Source organism: Chrysemys picta, chromosome 13 (assembly GCF_011386835.1).
Source record: "Chrysemys picta bellii isolate R12L10 chromosome 13, ASM1138683v2, whole genome shotgun sequence".
Classification (NCBI taxonomy): Eukaryota; Metazoa; Chordata; order Testudines; family Emydidae; genus Chrysemys; species Chrysemys picta.
Genome location: NC_088803.1, coordinates 13,286,698 through 13,301,836, shown reverse-complemented (window position 1 = coordinate 13,301,836; position 15,139 = coordinate 13,286,698). Strand labels below are relative to the sequence as shown.

At 46.6% G+C, this 15,139-nt stretch overlaps 1 protein-coding gene across 1 annotated transcript; it reads left to right on the top strand.

Annotated features, from left to right (window-relative positions):
• The first annotated feature begins 13,866 nt into the window (after window positions 1-13,866).
• LOC101950758 (olfactory receptor 5AN6-like) lies at window positions 13,867-14,805 on the top strand. The gene has a single exon (XM_005313331.3). It carries the CDS (start codon window positions 13,867-13,869, stop codon window positions 14,803-14,805), a length of 939 nt encoding a protein of 312 aa, XP_005313388.3.
• Window positions 14,806-15,139: the final 334 nt, after the last annotated feature.

The following is a 15,139-nucleotide window of genomic DNA, read 5'->3' as shown; positions in this document are numbered from 1 at the left end:
ATAGCCTCCACCTCTGTAGAGCTTTATGCAAAGTGGAACAGCTCCCACCAGCACAATTGGTAGACTGACCCCACACACCGCCAGGTTAGTGTCCTAACCCCAGTCTACTCTTGGAGTGGGCTCTTTTTTTTAGTTCAGATCCCATTGTAGATCAATGAAACATTTATCAAAACCAAAACTTTCCCTCCAGAATTTCCATTTCAACAAATCGAAATTTTCCACTGGAAAATAAAACTTTCATTGAAAAATTCCCAGTGACCTCTAGTACTCAGAGAATGTGACTTGTCTAATAAGCATACTGTTGGGGGCACAATTGACAGAAGTGCTTATTGGTTTTGGTCGCCTTAGTGACTGAATTGAGACTCCTTGGGCATGATTTCTGAGGTGGGCTGGGCTCTCCCAGTGACATCTGCTGCTATTATGAGCACTCAACACTTCTGAAAATCATGCTGCAGGCCTATCAAGTTGGTGGCTGCCCACAAAAGTCCTGACGGAAATGACTCTCCAAAAATTGCTTCAGAAATCTGTAGCAGAACCAGGACTAGAAGCCAATTTTCCTTGGCCTGAGGCCACTAGACCATCCCTTCTCTTCCATTAGGCCTGTGCACCATTGGCTACAAACATTCCAGCCTCTGCAATGAAGTAGAGCGGGGCGTAGAGCTGCCTGGAGAACAGAATTTCCTTCCTGTGGGTGTTGGAACAAATTTTCATCCCAAGTTGACAGCCCGGGGACAAAAAGTGAAACCTTAAAAATTGTTCACAGGCTCATGGGGCCGCTTGACTTTCTGGGCTTCCCAGGGAGATGGGAAGCTGCCTATCCAGTGAGCTAGCTGCTGAGGTGTTGGTTGCTCAAGGAGTCGAGATGATGGCTGCCCAGGGAGTCAGCTGCTCAGGGAGTTGGGGAATGTCTGCCAAGCAAGTGGGCTACAGCGGAGCCAGTAACGCTGAGCGACCAGCAGGCTGCCTGGGACCTGGGCAGCCCTGGTCGCCTGGCAGCTGGCCTTCCAATTGCTAGGCTGGCTGAATAGTGGGCATGATGACAGAAAAGCAGGCAGGGATGTAGGTTAGCCGGTTTGCTTCCTGGCCTGGTTACATTGAAAGCTGCAACAGAATCCACTTGTTCCCAGGGAGCACGTCAGATCTGTTGAATCAGCAACACGGGTCTGTTGGTAAATTTTCAGCAAGCTCTAGCAAGGTCTCCTCATCTCCATCCATTACAGATCTCCATTCCAGTCACTGTCCTTCCGGGGTCCTCTGGACCAGATCACCACATGCTGTAAATCAGTGCGGTTCCATTCACTTCTGTAAAATGTCATCTGGGAAATGGAGTGCCTGATACTTGTCGCTCTTCTGGGACAGCGGTCTGAGATCTTGCTCACAAATAAGGGGTTTGGAGTGCACAGATTTCCTAATAGCAGTCATTCAGAGGAGTGAGGATAGCCTCCTGGCTCCCAATCCAGTGCACCTTCCCCTGGGCCAAAGAGTAATCTGGTGAGGGAAAGGATGATGGTGGTCATCTGCTTTATCTTCTGGGTACAGGCCAGTGTGTCTGCTTCAGAACAATACAGGAATATCAGTGGGGTCTATGACAGTGGTCCCCAAACTTTTCAGAGTCATGCCTCCCCTTATGCCTGTCTGCATCCCCCCCTCCCCGCCGCCAGGAGCCAGGGCCATGGCTCCTGGGGTGGGGGGGGAGTGTAGACAGGGGTAATGGGGCTTAGGCTGGGCTGCAGCTGGGGGCAGGTCTGGGGCCGGGGCCAGGGCCAGGGATGGGGATGGGGACGGGGCTGGAAGTGGAGCCGTGGCTGGGCCATGGTGAGAGCTGGCAACCGGGGCCACGGCCAGGGGTGGGGCTGCGGTTGGGATCCAGAGCAGGGGGCAGGAGCCAGTGCTACAGCTAGAGGCAGGGCTGGAGCAGAGTTGGGGGTGGAGCGGGTCTGGGTGTTGCTCCCTCCCTGCCCCCTAAGGGGGCTGGCCTGGGCCCCACCACGACCCCCGAACATTCCTCCACACACGCCCCACAGTTTGGGAACCACTGGCCTAGGAGCATGCTTGGGAGTTGATCTTTCCAAAGGGTCAAACGTATTTTACTCTCCTAGCTTCCTCTGACAAACCCCAGCTGGAATGTTAAGGACAGTAAGTGACAAAAGTTGAAATCGGTTGAGCTAGTATAAATGGGGATTTTCCATGGCTTAGAACTCAGCCAAATCAAGACACACTTTTATGGCCACCTCTGAGTTCTAGACCACCTCACATTTCAATTTCCTATTTGAATCCTTTGAAGTATTAGAGCTGTTCAAATGTCGGTCCCTGGTCATTGTCAAAGGCGGCAAATTTCCACCCATTTGTCACCATCCTGCTTCTTGGAAACAGCTGAAAAATGGAGCCAAGGCACAGGCCAACTAGGAGAATTTTGGCAAATGTATAAGCAATTGCAAACAGGAGTTGGAGTGGGAAGTGTTAAACAGCCTACTACCAGTGTTGTTATTGCCAGACCTATAATGCAGCTAAAGTCACATCATTTAAACATACATCAATAAATAAAATCATGTAAACTCAGATGACTCGTTGAACTTTATGTAGTGGTGTTAGCTGTGTGGAAAGTAAAATGTTAATAAATTTCTGACTTATAATGAGTATTGGATCGTTAAGCTGGGGTAACATCAGGGATTGGCTCCCAAAGGAATCATAGAGACATTTCATCCTGCCTTCTCCCTTAAATCCAAGATCCAATGGAGAAGATAGCTTCAGTTCCTTAGTGGGGTTAGTGACAGATCAGAGAGCTACTAAAGCTCCATTTACCATGGTTGTCTCCTCTCAGTTACAAGGGGTTCACCTGTCTGAGGTCTGGATTATCCAGTTACCTTTTTTGTGAATTAATTAGGAGATGGAAGATTTCATATGTTTATTCTTGCATCTGTGACCCAGACATGAGGGAGGGATACGCTGCACTTTATGTGCAATGGGCACATGGATTGCAGGTGAGTTTCATTCTGTTTTACACCTGGTCTACCTGTTGTTTTCCTTTTGAAGAGGTGGTACCTGATTCTGTGTGGTTTGATGCCATATGTGCACATTAAACCCACCTCAGAGTGCCTGTATTGGGATCCAGCAGCATTTCCCACTCCCTCTGCACTAGTGTAAGTGATGACAGTATGTTCGCGGCAGAGAAAAAACAGATCAGAAATGCATCAAGGGTCAGATTTTTAAAGTTATTTAGGCATCTGTTAGGATTTTCAAAACATCTAGGCATCTAAAACCCATTGAGTGTCAGACACCTGGATGCATTTAAAAATCCCACTAGGCACCTAACTCCTTTTAAAAATCTGGCCCTAACTGAATAATGTCAGTGTTTGGAACCAAGAAACTGAAACACAAATCAGATCATCCAGCGATATGGAGAAAAATTTGCACACGTGGGAATAATGGGCCAGATCCCCAGCTAGGTAAATCAGCCATAGCAGTCAACCATTCAGATCCCCAGTGGGTGTGAATCAGCCTCAGCTCCACTGGAATCAATGGGGCCAGATGCCCAGCTGGTACAGTTAATAGGGCTATTCACATCAGCTGAGGATGTGGGCTAAAGCATTGTTCTGTCTATTTATTCAGGGTTCCCGCTGCTCTTTTCCCTCTTATAATCAGCAAGGCTGTTTTTCTCTCCCTTTTTCCATCCATCAGTCATAGGTTCCCTGACCCCTTCATTCCATGGCACAGTGACTCATTCGCTTCCTCTGAGCCCCTTCTTCCCAGCCTGCCTACCATGAACTCCTTACTGTGGGTCTGCTTTCCCATGAGAGCTGAACAGGGAATTCTCCTGCTTTAGCACGCAGTGCCCTCCAGTGCTACCTGCTCCGTTGTTTCCAGGAGTGGCAGACCCCAGTCCTCTCAGCAGATCTACTACAATGAATATAGATCTGCGTGATTGCAAGGATACATGGTACCAGACCCCACTGCAGACCCAGGTCCTAATTGATGATTAGATTATCCCAGGGACTAAGAGCTGTACCTGACAGTAGAATTCTGGAAACTGCCAGGTGTTTCAGGAGCTAAACACAAAGAGATCCACATTCTGGATTGCTAAATGACTGTGAAATAATCAAGGTTTCAACCAGTAAAATATTCCCCAGACACCTGCTTGCAGATTTTCATCTTTGAAAATATAAGGTTTATTTTTTTAAATGCATCGAAATGTCCTGATCTGACTGTCCTCTCACTTGCCCTGGTGTGAATCAGAAATTCATCCATAGAAGCCAGTGGGGTTATTAGAGATTGAAACTAGGAATTTCCACTCCATAGAAAATTTCAATATTTCAAAATTTGCTTAGGATAGAAACAGTTTTTTTTTAAATTTCCCGTGAAATGAAATTCTGAAAAAGAACCTTTCATTTTGGATCAGTGAAAACATTTCAATCCGATTAAATCCAAAGGTTTTGTTTCTGGTTTTGACTTAAAATAATGAGAACTGTAAAGTTGTTTCAAAATAAAAAAATCACAACCTTTTGTTCTGATAATATCAAAACATCATCTAAATGTTTCTTTCTTTTCTGAAACACAGTGATGTGGAAATTGATGCATTCCAACAAAACATTTAGATTTCAACAAAACGGCATTTTCCGATGGAGAAACGTTCCATCAGAAAATTTCCAACCATTTGTAGGGATTACACCATCATAAAACCAATGTCAGAGGAGAAATCAGAGCTCAGATTTGCTTCTGTCAGTTTCTTTGGCAGATTGTGGGACAATAGGAACCCGCTGCTGCAAACACGTATAGACGTGAGTTTCATACTCACAAGACAAAAAAGAGGAAAATGTACTGCCAGTGAATTTTCAAACCAGGAACTTTGTTCCAATGGGTAGAGAGAGGGACTTAGACTTGAATTTAGATAAGTCAGTGCCAAACCTGAGCCACCTCAAAGCCTTTTTTTCATGGATTCTGAGCACCCCAGTGTCTAGATGAAGCCAGGAGGGCTGGTGACTTACATCTGAAGTAGAGCTGAGTGGGAAACAGTTTTCCTATACTGTGAAACTTTTTGAGATTTCAGATTTTTTTCCCATTCCAAATCAGGATGAAAAGTCAAAATCTTATAAATGTTCACAGACTGAAAATCCCCTGAACTGATGTTCAGGTCTATCAAAATGTTTCACTTTGATAATTTCAATATGTGTCTTTTCAGTTTTTGACTGTTTTAATTTTATATTTTAGAATAATTTGCTTACATTTCTAAATAAAAATCTTTTTTTGTTGTTTTTCATTTCCCCCCAAAAATTATTTTGATTTAGGCAATTCATTGAAACCACCTCTTTCCAGCAAAACATTCTAGTTTTGATGTGTTGCTATTTTCTGATGAAAAAAATGTTTCATGAAAACATTTCTGGCTGGTTCCATCTGAAGATCACTGGTGGTCAGGTGCTCAAATGAGCCCAGATCCCATGTCGTTATCTAAATGATTTGTCTAGATTCTCCAAGGCCGAGAAACAGATTTCAGCATCTCCTGTTGCTAAGAAGGGGCAGAAAAGGAGACCTGCTGGAGGTTAAGCAGTTTTGAAAATCTGATCATTTCGTGTAGATGCCTAAGTGGGAGCTAAGGGCCAGTGGCATATTTTTAAAGTTATTTAGACACATAGAGGGATTTCAAAGAGCAATAAAGCACCTAACACCCATTGAAATCAATAGGAGTTAAGCATTTATCTACATCTTAGCTGACTAAATACCTTTAAAAATCTGGCCCTGAGCTTTTTTGAAAATCTGGCCCTATCACTATTGCAGAAATTTACAGCTTACAAATATTTAGTGGAGGATAAAAACTCTGCCCTGGCAATCTTTTTCAGATTTAGTTTGAACTGTTGGTTTTAGGGGTGAACCTAAAAAACTACAATTAATTAAGAAAAAAATACAGGATAACTGACTCACAATTCCCCATCCGTAGCACTGAATTTCAAAATAGGAGTATGCCAAACTAAATTTAAAAATATCTGTTTTATGAATTCTTCAAATTGTTACAAAATACAGAAATATATGTATTAAAAATAAACTATAGAGGAATGGCATTTTTATGTGAATTCTTTGTGTGTGTGTGTTTTAAGGTTTTTCAAAGGTTTACAAACTTTGGATAGCCATCCTTTGGTACATGAAGTTAAAATCAAATGTATGACCACTGCTACTAAATTCATGTATAAATAAATAATTCAGCATTGGTCATTACATTCTGAACCAGCAGAGTAGCAGCTTGGAGGTCTATGTTGGATATTAGTAAAAACTATTTCACTCGGAGGGTGGTGAAGCACTGGATTGGGTTATCTAAGGAGGTGACGGAATCTCCATCCTTAGAGGTTTTTAAGGCCCGGCTTGACAAAGCCCTGTCTGGGATGATTTAGTTGGGATTTTGTCTTGCTTTGAGTAGGGGGTTGGACTAGAAGATCAACACACCCACACATTGTAATCTGTATGCAGATCTTATAAGCACAGAAAATGTCTTATAAATGGTGTCCCTAGCCTCTGTTTGCCAGAAGCTGGGAATGGGTGACAGGGGATGGATTACTTGGTGATTACCTGTTCTGTTCATTCCCTCTGGGGCACCTGGCATTGGCCACTGACAGAAGACAGGATACTGGGCTAGATGGACCTTTGGTCTGACTCAGTATGGCCATTCTTATGCTCTTTCTAAGATTGCAACATTTAAAATAAATTGCAATCTTACAAAGAGGAAGAAGTAGAGAGGGAATCCTATATTATGTGAATATTGGTACTTTGCAAAGTAAGAAATAAAAAGAGATTTTGAATTATATACTGATGTCCCCTTTAGGGGACATATTAATTTTGTTTTGTGGATTTTTTCTTTATGAAGATGGTGGCTAATGCACATTATATTTGTCATAGGTTTCACCCCCCATTCTGAACTTTAGGGTACAGATGTGGGGACCTGCATGAGAACCCCTAAGCTTAATTACCAGCTTAGATCAGTATGCTGCCACTACCCAAATCATTTAAAACAATTGTTTATGAGTCATTTGTGAAACTCTGTCTTCTCCCCCAATATCTCTCCCTCCCAAGTACTGTAACCCTTCCCTGGGTAACCTTGAGAGACTTTTCCACCAATTTCCTGGTGAACACCGATCCAAACACTTGGATCTTAAAACAAGGAGAAATTAATCATTCCCCCCTTTCCTGGCAGGATTTGAGTTAATTTCCCTTTCCCCCATCAATTCCTGGTGAGTACAGATCCAATCCCCTTGGAACTTAGAACAAGGAAAAATTAATCAGGTTCTTAAAATAAGACTTTTAATTAAAGAAAAGGGGTAAAAAAATGCCTCTGTGAGATTAGCATACAAGCTACTCTCACAGACAACAATTCAAAACACAGAGGATGTCCCCCTGGGCAAAACCTTAGTTACACAGAAGAAAACCCAATTTGATTATCCCTCTAATGCACAATACAAGTCACAAAAGAAAATAAACATAAACTAATTTATTCCTTCTCTAATACTCACTACCCTGTTTGATTCCTGGATCTTTTCACTCTGGCACAAAACTGAAACTAACACTGAGACAAAGGAAAACTTCCCTCCTTCCACTTGAAACATCTTGTCCCCTCATTGGTTCCTCTGGTCAGGTGTCAGCTAGGCTAGGTGAACTTCTTAACCCTTTACAGGTAAAAGGGGCATTAACCCTTAACTGTCTGTTTATGACAATATTTAATTTGAAGGAGACTAAGTCATCATGGTGTGAAGGGTAAAAATCTGTCATGGATCAGAAGTACCTTAAGAAGCAAAAAACAAAGAATGGGATTAAGTGAACAATTTTCAGTTTTACAAATTAACACTGGGATGCCTTGAGCTTCCATTCCACAAACCAGTGCATAGGTGTGGGAAGTAGATGTCCGAGGGGTGCTGCAACACCCTCAGGTTTTGCACCCGGCATCCTGGCCGCTGGCCCTGGGTCCTGGACACTGGCCCCTGCTGCACGGGATTCCAGCCACTGGCCTCGCTGCTGCCCAGGGGCTCCACTGCCGGCCCGGGGTCCTGCTCTGCCACCGGCCCTGGGGCTCCTCTGTTGGCCCTAATGGCTCCGCTGCCGGCCCCAGGGTTCTGGCCGCCAGCCCACATGTGGGGTCCTGCCCAGCTGCTGGCCCCAGGGTCCCGGCCGCCGGCCCGCATGCAGGATCCTGGCCACCAGCTCGGGGTCCTGCCCAGCCAGGACCCCAGAGGCTCCACTGCCAGCCCCAGGGGTCCTGCCCAGCTGCTGGCTCTGGTCCCGGGGGCTCCGTTGCCGGCCCTACCTGTGGGGTACTGGCTGATAGCCCCACACCCAGGGCTTCGCACTCGCCTCTAGCTGTGGTTCCAGCCTCCTCTCCCTTACCTGCGAGTCCAGCCCCCAAGATCCACAGCCCCAGCTCTAGGGGGCGCTGAGGGGCGCAGACAGGGGTAAGAGGGGTGCAACTCAGCACCCCCAGTACAAAAACTGTTCCAGCACCACTGGACCAGTGTTGGGGATAGCTAGCTAGACAGACAGATGGGTGTGTATGTGTAAGGGGACTGTTGTCTCCTTAATAAAACTCAGTGGGGGTGTTTTGGTTGGCAAGCTCCCAGTACCAAAGGAAAGGGGAAGGGTTGGTGGGAAATCAGGACTGTGAGACTTACAGTCCCCAGAAACAATAGGGGAGTGGTCAATGCTCCAGGTCAGCCTGATTGACAGGCCGTCAAGGCTAATCAGGGAGTCAGGAGGCCAGGGGGTCCTGTCCTCCATGTGAGCTGGAATTGCCTGGGTCAGACAGAGTGAGGCCGAGCTAGGGTGACCAGATGTCCCAATTTTATAGACACAGTCCTGATACTCAGGGCTTTTTCATATATAGGCACCTATTACCCCCCACACCATGTCCCAATTTTTCACATTTGCTATCTGGTCACCCTAGGCTGAGGTAAGGAGAAAGCAGGGGCCCGAGCTGAGCTGGGGAGCAGAGCTGTGCCAGAGCCAAAGGGGCCAGAAAAGCAGCCCAGGAAGGAGGTCAGTGCTGGGAGCAGAGCCACAGACACAGCCCAGATAGTGGACCTGTGCAGGGAGCAGAGCTGCAGCAACCAGAGCCGGGGGGCCAGAGACGCAGCCCAGTGAGCTGGAGGCAGAGCAGCAGCAGCAGCCGTACTGAGGCAGAGTGAAGCTGGAGCTGGGGCAGAGTGGTGGAGCTGAGGGAGAGTGGAGCTGGAACTGAGGGAGAGTGGAGCTGGGTGCGGTGAGCAGTTGGGGAGAACAAGGGGGACCCCGGGCAGTGGGCCCAGTGCAGGGAGACACCCCCAGCCAAGAGGCCTTGCAGGCTAGCCTTGGAGGGGGATTGTAACCCCGACCCTCCGTGGGTGCTCTGGGACTGGAGCACCCACGGGGAAAAATTAGCGGGTACTCCTCACCCACCGGCAGCCAAGCTCTCCCCTCCTTGCCTCCTTCTCCCCAGCTGCGTCCCCGCTCCTCCCAGTGCTTCCGACCCCCCGCACCTAACAGCTGTTTGGTGGCACTTAGGACTTTCTGGGAGGGAGGGGGAGGAGCGGGGACATGGCACGCTCAGTGGAGGAGACAGAGAAAAGGTGGGGCAGGGGCAGGGACTTTGGGGAAGGGGTGGAATGGGGGCGGGGTGAGGGCAGTGCAGCGGCAGGAATAGGGGTGCAGGGGTGGGGCCAAGGGTGGGGAGGGGTCGAGCACCCACTGGGCAGAGGGGAAGTCGGCGCCTATGACCCTGATGGGGTGGTGGTGATGCTGGGAAGAAGGGTCCTGCCACTTAGAGCCTGAGAGTGTGTGGCCACTGCCAGAGCAAATGTCCGACCCGCAGCACCCCTGCAGCACAGCCAGGACCTGAGAAGGAGCCTGGGACTTGTGAGGAACAGACTGAACTTCCCTTACATTTCAGAGATGCTGGTTGTGATGTCCCCGTGCCACAGAGCAGGGTTATGTGTTTTCCTTTAACCTTTCCCATTTTTTCCTTATTTTTTTAAATTGATTGTTGTTTAATAAATTATATTTGCTTTGAAGAGTATGTAATGATCAATGGGTCAGGGAAGTGTCCAGTGCAGAGAGAGCACCCCAGAGTGGGGACACCCTAGCCCCTGCCCTAAGTGACCACCACACGATTGGAGGTCCAGCCCCCCAGGAATACTAGGCCCAGCCTTGTTGGGATTACGAGGACTCTGTCACACAGGAGAGTGGAAGGGGAGTCCTCTAGGTCAGGCAGGGCTCTTAGTAAAGGAAGTGGGAGCGACGACTCAGATCCTTTCGCTAGCCCACTTCACCAGGGTAGTTAGTGTATAAGCCAGGAAAGTTCCCCACAAGAACAGGACCATTCCCCTGCTTACATATGGAGACAGCGAAACAGATGGATGATTGGAAATGGGATTAAACAAGTGAGCTGGGAAAATTTGCCAATGAAACAAAACTGTTTTGTATTGTCAAGACAGAGAAGGCTGTTAGGAATGTCAGAGAGACCTGACCAAGCTAGATAGAGAGACATCAAAAAGGCAGGTGAAATTCAGCGTTGAAAGACACAAAATAATGCACACAGGAGCGAACAATGTGGTATGTTCTGATGTGGAATACAGAGCTCACTTCTCTTTAGAGATGAGATGGATAAGTAGGCACTTGATTAAAGTATATAAAATACACTAAATGGCACAGAGAAGAAAGTTCAGACACTTTGTTCTCCCTGTCTCAATATGAGGAAGAAAGATGTTCAATAGGAGTGAATGGCAGAAAAATTGACACTCACAAAAGGAGATAATTTTTCACACAATGTTCACAAATGCAGTTAGCCTGTGGAACTCATTGCCACATGATAAAATTGAAGCCAATAATTAAGCAGCATTCAGGAAAAAAATGGGTCCTTTCATACCCCTAAGGAAGCTGGCCCTGTCTCTCTAAGGTACTAATATGGACCTCACTACCAAAGTGTAGCACAATCTTTAATGTATTTAGCTTCAAAACATCTCCATGGAGTAAGAAAGTGCTGTTATCCTCATCATACAGATGTGGAACTGAGTCACAAAAAGGTTAAGTAATTTGTGCAAGGTCTTACGTGAGGAGAAGAACAGAGACTTGAACCACAGCTCCAATATGCTTGGGTCATGCACCAACCCAGGACGAACCTTCATCTCTAGTTGGTATGCAAGAGATCATATTGGCTTAGATGGACTCCCTGCTTGATCTGGTTTGGCAGCTCTTAGCATCATGTGTTCTAAAGAATAGGTACAACGGGGAGCACTAACCCAGCAACTGCAGAGTAACATTAGCTGTTAGTGACTAAAACACTTAAAAACCAAAACCTTGCTTCATGCCCAGAGAGAAGGATCTGGCTTTGATTCCAACACTTGCATCGGCAGCAGAATGGCTATGTAATTTCCAAACACAAAGAAATAGTATCATGGGTGATGATGTGTGAGCCGGGAGGAACCTAGCTTGGCTTTCATAGCCCATGATGGAATTTTGCGGTCATTTCTCAGAGCTGAAACACCTTTGCCATGACAGTATCTTCTTGTTGCCTTGACTCTTTCATAATAGCATATCTCCTTCTTGGCATAAGCCACAGTGTGATAAGGTGACTTTCTAGTGGCTGGTTTTGTTTAAAGTCTTCATTAATGATCTGGATGATGGGATGGATTGCATTCTCAGCAAGTTCATGGAAGACACTAAGCTGTGGGGAGAGGTAGATATGCTGGAGGGTAGGGATAGGATACAGAGGGACCTAGACAAATTGAAGGACTGGGCTAAAAGAAATCTGATGAGGTTCAACAAGGACAAGTGCAGAGTCCTGCACTTAGGACGGAAGAATCCCATGCACTGCTGCAGGCCGGGGACCGACTGGCTAAGCAGCAGTTCTGCAGAAAAGGACCTGGGGATTACAGTGGATGAGAAGCTGGATATGAGTCAACAGTGTGCCCTTGTTGCCAAGAAGGCTAAGGTAGGGCTGCATTACTAGGAGCATTGACAGCAGATCGAGGGAAGTGATTTTCCCCCTGTATTCGGCATTGGTGAGGCCACATCTGGAGTGCTGTATTTGGTTTTGGGCCCCTCGCTACAGGAAAGATGTAGACAAATTGGAGAGAGTCCAGCAGAGGGCAATGAAACTGATTAGGGGGCTGGGGCACATGATTTATGAGGAGAGGCTGAGGGAACTGGGATTATTTAGTCTGCAGAAGAGAGAAGTGAGGAGGGAGGATTTGATAGCAGCCTTCAACTACCTGAAGGGGGGTTCCAAAAAGGATGGAGCTCGACTGTTCTTAGTGATGGCAGATGACAGAAAAAGGAGCAATGGTCTCAAGTTGCAGTGGGGGAGGTCTAGATTGGATATTAGGAAACACTATTTCACTATTGAAGCACTGGAATGGGGGTTATATCTAGGGAGGTGGTGGAATCTCCATCTTTAGAGGTTTTTAAAGTCTGGCTTGACAACACCCTGGCTGGGATGATTTAGTTGGTGTTGGTCCTGCTTTGAGCAGGGGGTAGGACTAGATGACCTCCTGAGGTCTCTTCCAACCCTAATCTTCTATGATTCTATGACTAGACAGAGGTTGTTCACTATAGCCTGTATGCCATACACCAACTTGTAGAGCTAAAGAGTTAGTAGCCCATGGTTTTTTATCCAGAGGTCATGGGTTCCATTCCCAGCTATACCCCATTCAGGGACCTTAGTACACCAGGCACCAGATTTTCAAAGGTATATAGACAGACATGTGTCTAAAGACACAGATAGGTAGAGTTGCATGAAATTCTTTCTGCCTTTTATCATTTTTTACAGCACTGCTCAGGTTTGGCCCAGCTGCCCCTCCATCTTTACGGCGGAGCAGTGGGCAGGCCAAAAGTTTAGCGAGAAGTGCTGTGACCCTGAGCATCAGGTAGCAACGCCCAGGGCTGGGACCCACCCTGCAGGACAGGAGCCTCTGATTTCAATGGGAACTGGGGGCCATATTTTAGAGGTGTCCAGCCACTTAATAGGATTTTCAAAAGTGTCCAGTTGCCTACTTCCCACTGAACTCCAGCTAGGAGCTTTCAGAATATGGGTCTAGGTACATAGCTGCATCTTTAGGTGTCTAAATCCCTTTGGCAATGTTGCCACAGGGAAATGATGCAGGCTTGGGGAGGTAGAAGAGTGGAGAAGAGGGTGTTGGTATTAAAAAGTGCTTCCCAATGATTCACAAGCTAAATATGAATCAACACTGTAACACTGTTGCAAAAAAAGCAAACATTATTCTGGGATGTATTAGCAGGAGTGTTGTAAGCAAGACACGAGAAGTAATTCTTCCGCTCTACTCCGCACTGATTAGACCTCAACTGGAGTATTGTGTCCAGTTCTGGGTGCCACATTTCAGGTAAGATGTGGACAAATTGGAGAAAGTCCAGAGAAAAGCAACAAACATGATTAAAGGTCTAGAAAACATGACCTATGAGGGAAGATTGAAAAAATCAGGTTTGTTTAGTCTGGAAAAGGGAAGACTGAGAGGGGACATGATAACAGTTTTCAAGTACATAAAAAGTTTCTACAAGGAGGAGGGAGAAGAATTGTTCTTCTTAACCTCTGAGGATAGGACAAGAATCAATAGGCTTAAATTGCAGCAAGGGAGGTTCAGGTTGGACATTAGGAAAAACTTCCTAACTGTCATCGTGGTTAAGCACTGGAATAAATTGCCGAGGAAGGCTGTGGAATCTCCATCATTGAAGATTTTTAAGAGCAGGTTAGACAAACACCTGTCAGGGATGGTCTAGATAATTAGCCCTGCCACGAGTGCAGGGGAATGGACTAGATGACCTCTCGAGGTCCCTTCCAGTCCTATGATTCTATGATTCTATGATTTCTTTCTGTTCTTACAGGTCACAGTTTTGGCTGAATAAACGTCCATGGCAAACCAGACAACAGTGACCGAGTTTATTCTCCTGGGACTTTTTAGTGACCCACAGCTCCAGACTTTCCTCTTCCTGGTGTTCCTAGTTATTTACCTGTCCACCCTAGTGGGCAACGTGGCCATCATGTTGGTGAGAAGGGCTGATCCCCACCTGGGCACCCCCATGTATTTCCTCCTTTCCCATTTATCCTTCTCAGATATCTGCTTCTCCTCAGTAACGGTGCCTAAGATGCTGGAGGCCCTCTTATCAGAGCCGAAAACCATTTCTGTCAGCTGCTGCTTTGCCCAGATGTTCTTCCTCCTCCTGTCAGGGTGTAGTGAGGTTTTCATTCTCTCAGCAATGGCTTATGACCGATACGCTGCCATCTGCAACCCGTTGCGTTATAGCAGGACAATGAGCAAACGCGTCTGCAGTCAGCTGGTGGCCGGTGCATGGCTGATCGGATCTTTGTATGCCCTCATCAACACGCTCCCTCTGTTGGACTTACATTTCTGTGGGCCTAATGCAATCAACCATTTCAGTTGTGAGCTCCCCTCCCTGGTGGCCCTGTCCTGCTCTGAGACCTTCACTAACGATATGGTGTTTCTCACCTCTGCTCTGACTGTAGGTCTGGTCTCATTCTCCCTTACCCTGGGCTCCTACATTTATATCCTCACCACCATCCTGAGGATACGCTCCGTGGAGGGCAGGCGTAAAGCCTTCTCCACCTGCAGCTCCCACCTCATTGTGGTGGGTTTATGCTACGGGACGGGTTTGTTTAGGTATTTCAGACCCAATTCGGTCTCTTCGGTGGTACTTGATGGCCTGGTATCCATCCAGTACAGCATCTTAACCCCCATGTTAAACCCCCTCATCTACAGCCTGAAAAACAAGGAGGTGAAGGCAGCTCTGAGGAGACTACTGGGGGGAAAGAACCACCCAGCTCCAGGGTAACCCAAACATTATGTTGAATGTGTAATAAAGAAGCAGAGAAGTGTCGATAGCTGACTGCTCAGGTTTTCTGCTAGTGTATAGCGTGGTGAGACTTTGAACCTATGTATTTGTAACCAATTGGGGTTAGGTTGTGAGGGCATCTCAATCATCTTCAAGGACAAGTAGGATGGGGTTCTCAAAGCCCTCAAAACCTCTGGGCAATTGGAGAACTTTCCACAATTTTGAATGGACTTTCCCTTCTCCATGCTGATGGCCTGTTGGCTCCAATATAAGAATGTAAGAATGGCCATGAACTTATCAAGTTATTTTTTGAACCTTGTTATAGTCTTGACCT

What these genes read in the sequence shown, in the direction of transcription:
- LOC101950758 (XM_005313331.3), top strand. Translation starts at nt 13,867, where the DNA reads ATGGCAAACCAGACAACAGTGACCGAGTTTATTCTCCTGGGACTTTTT.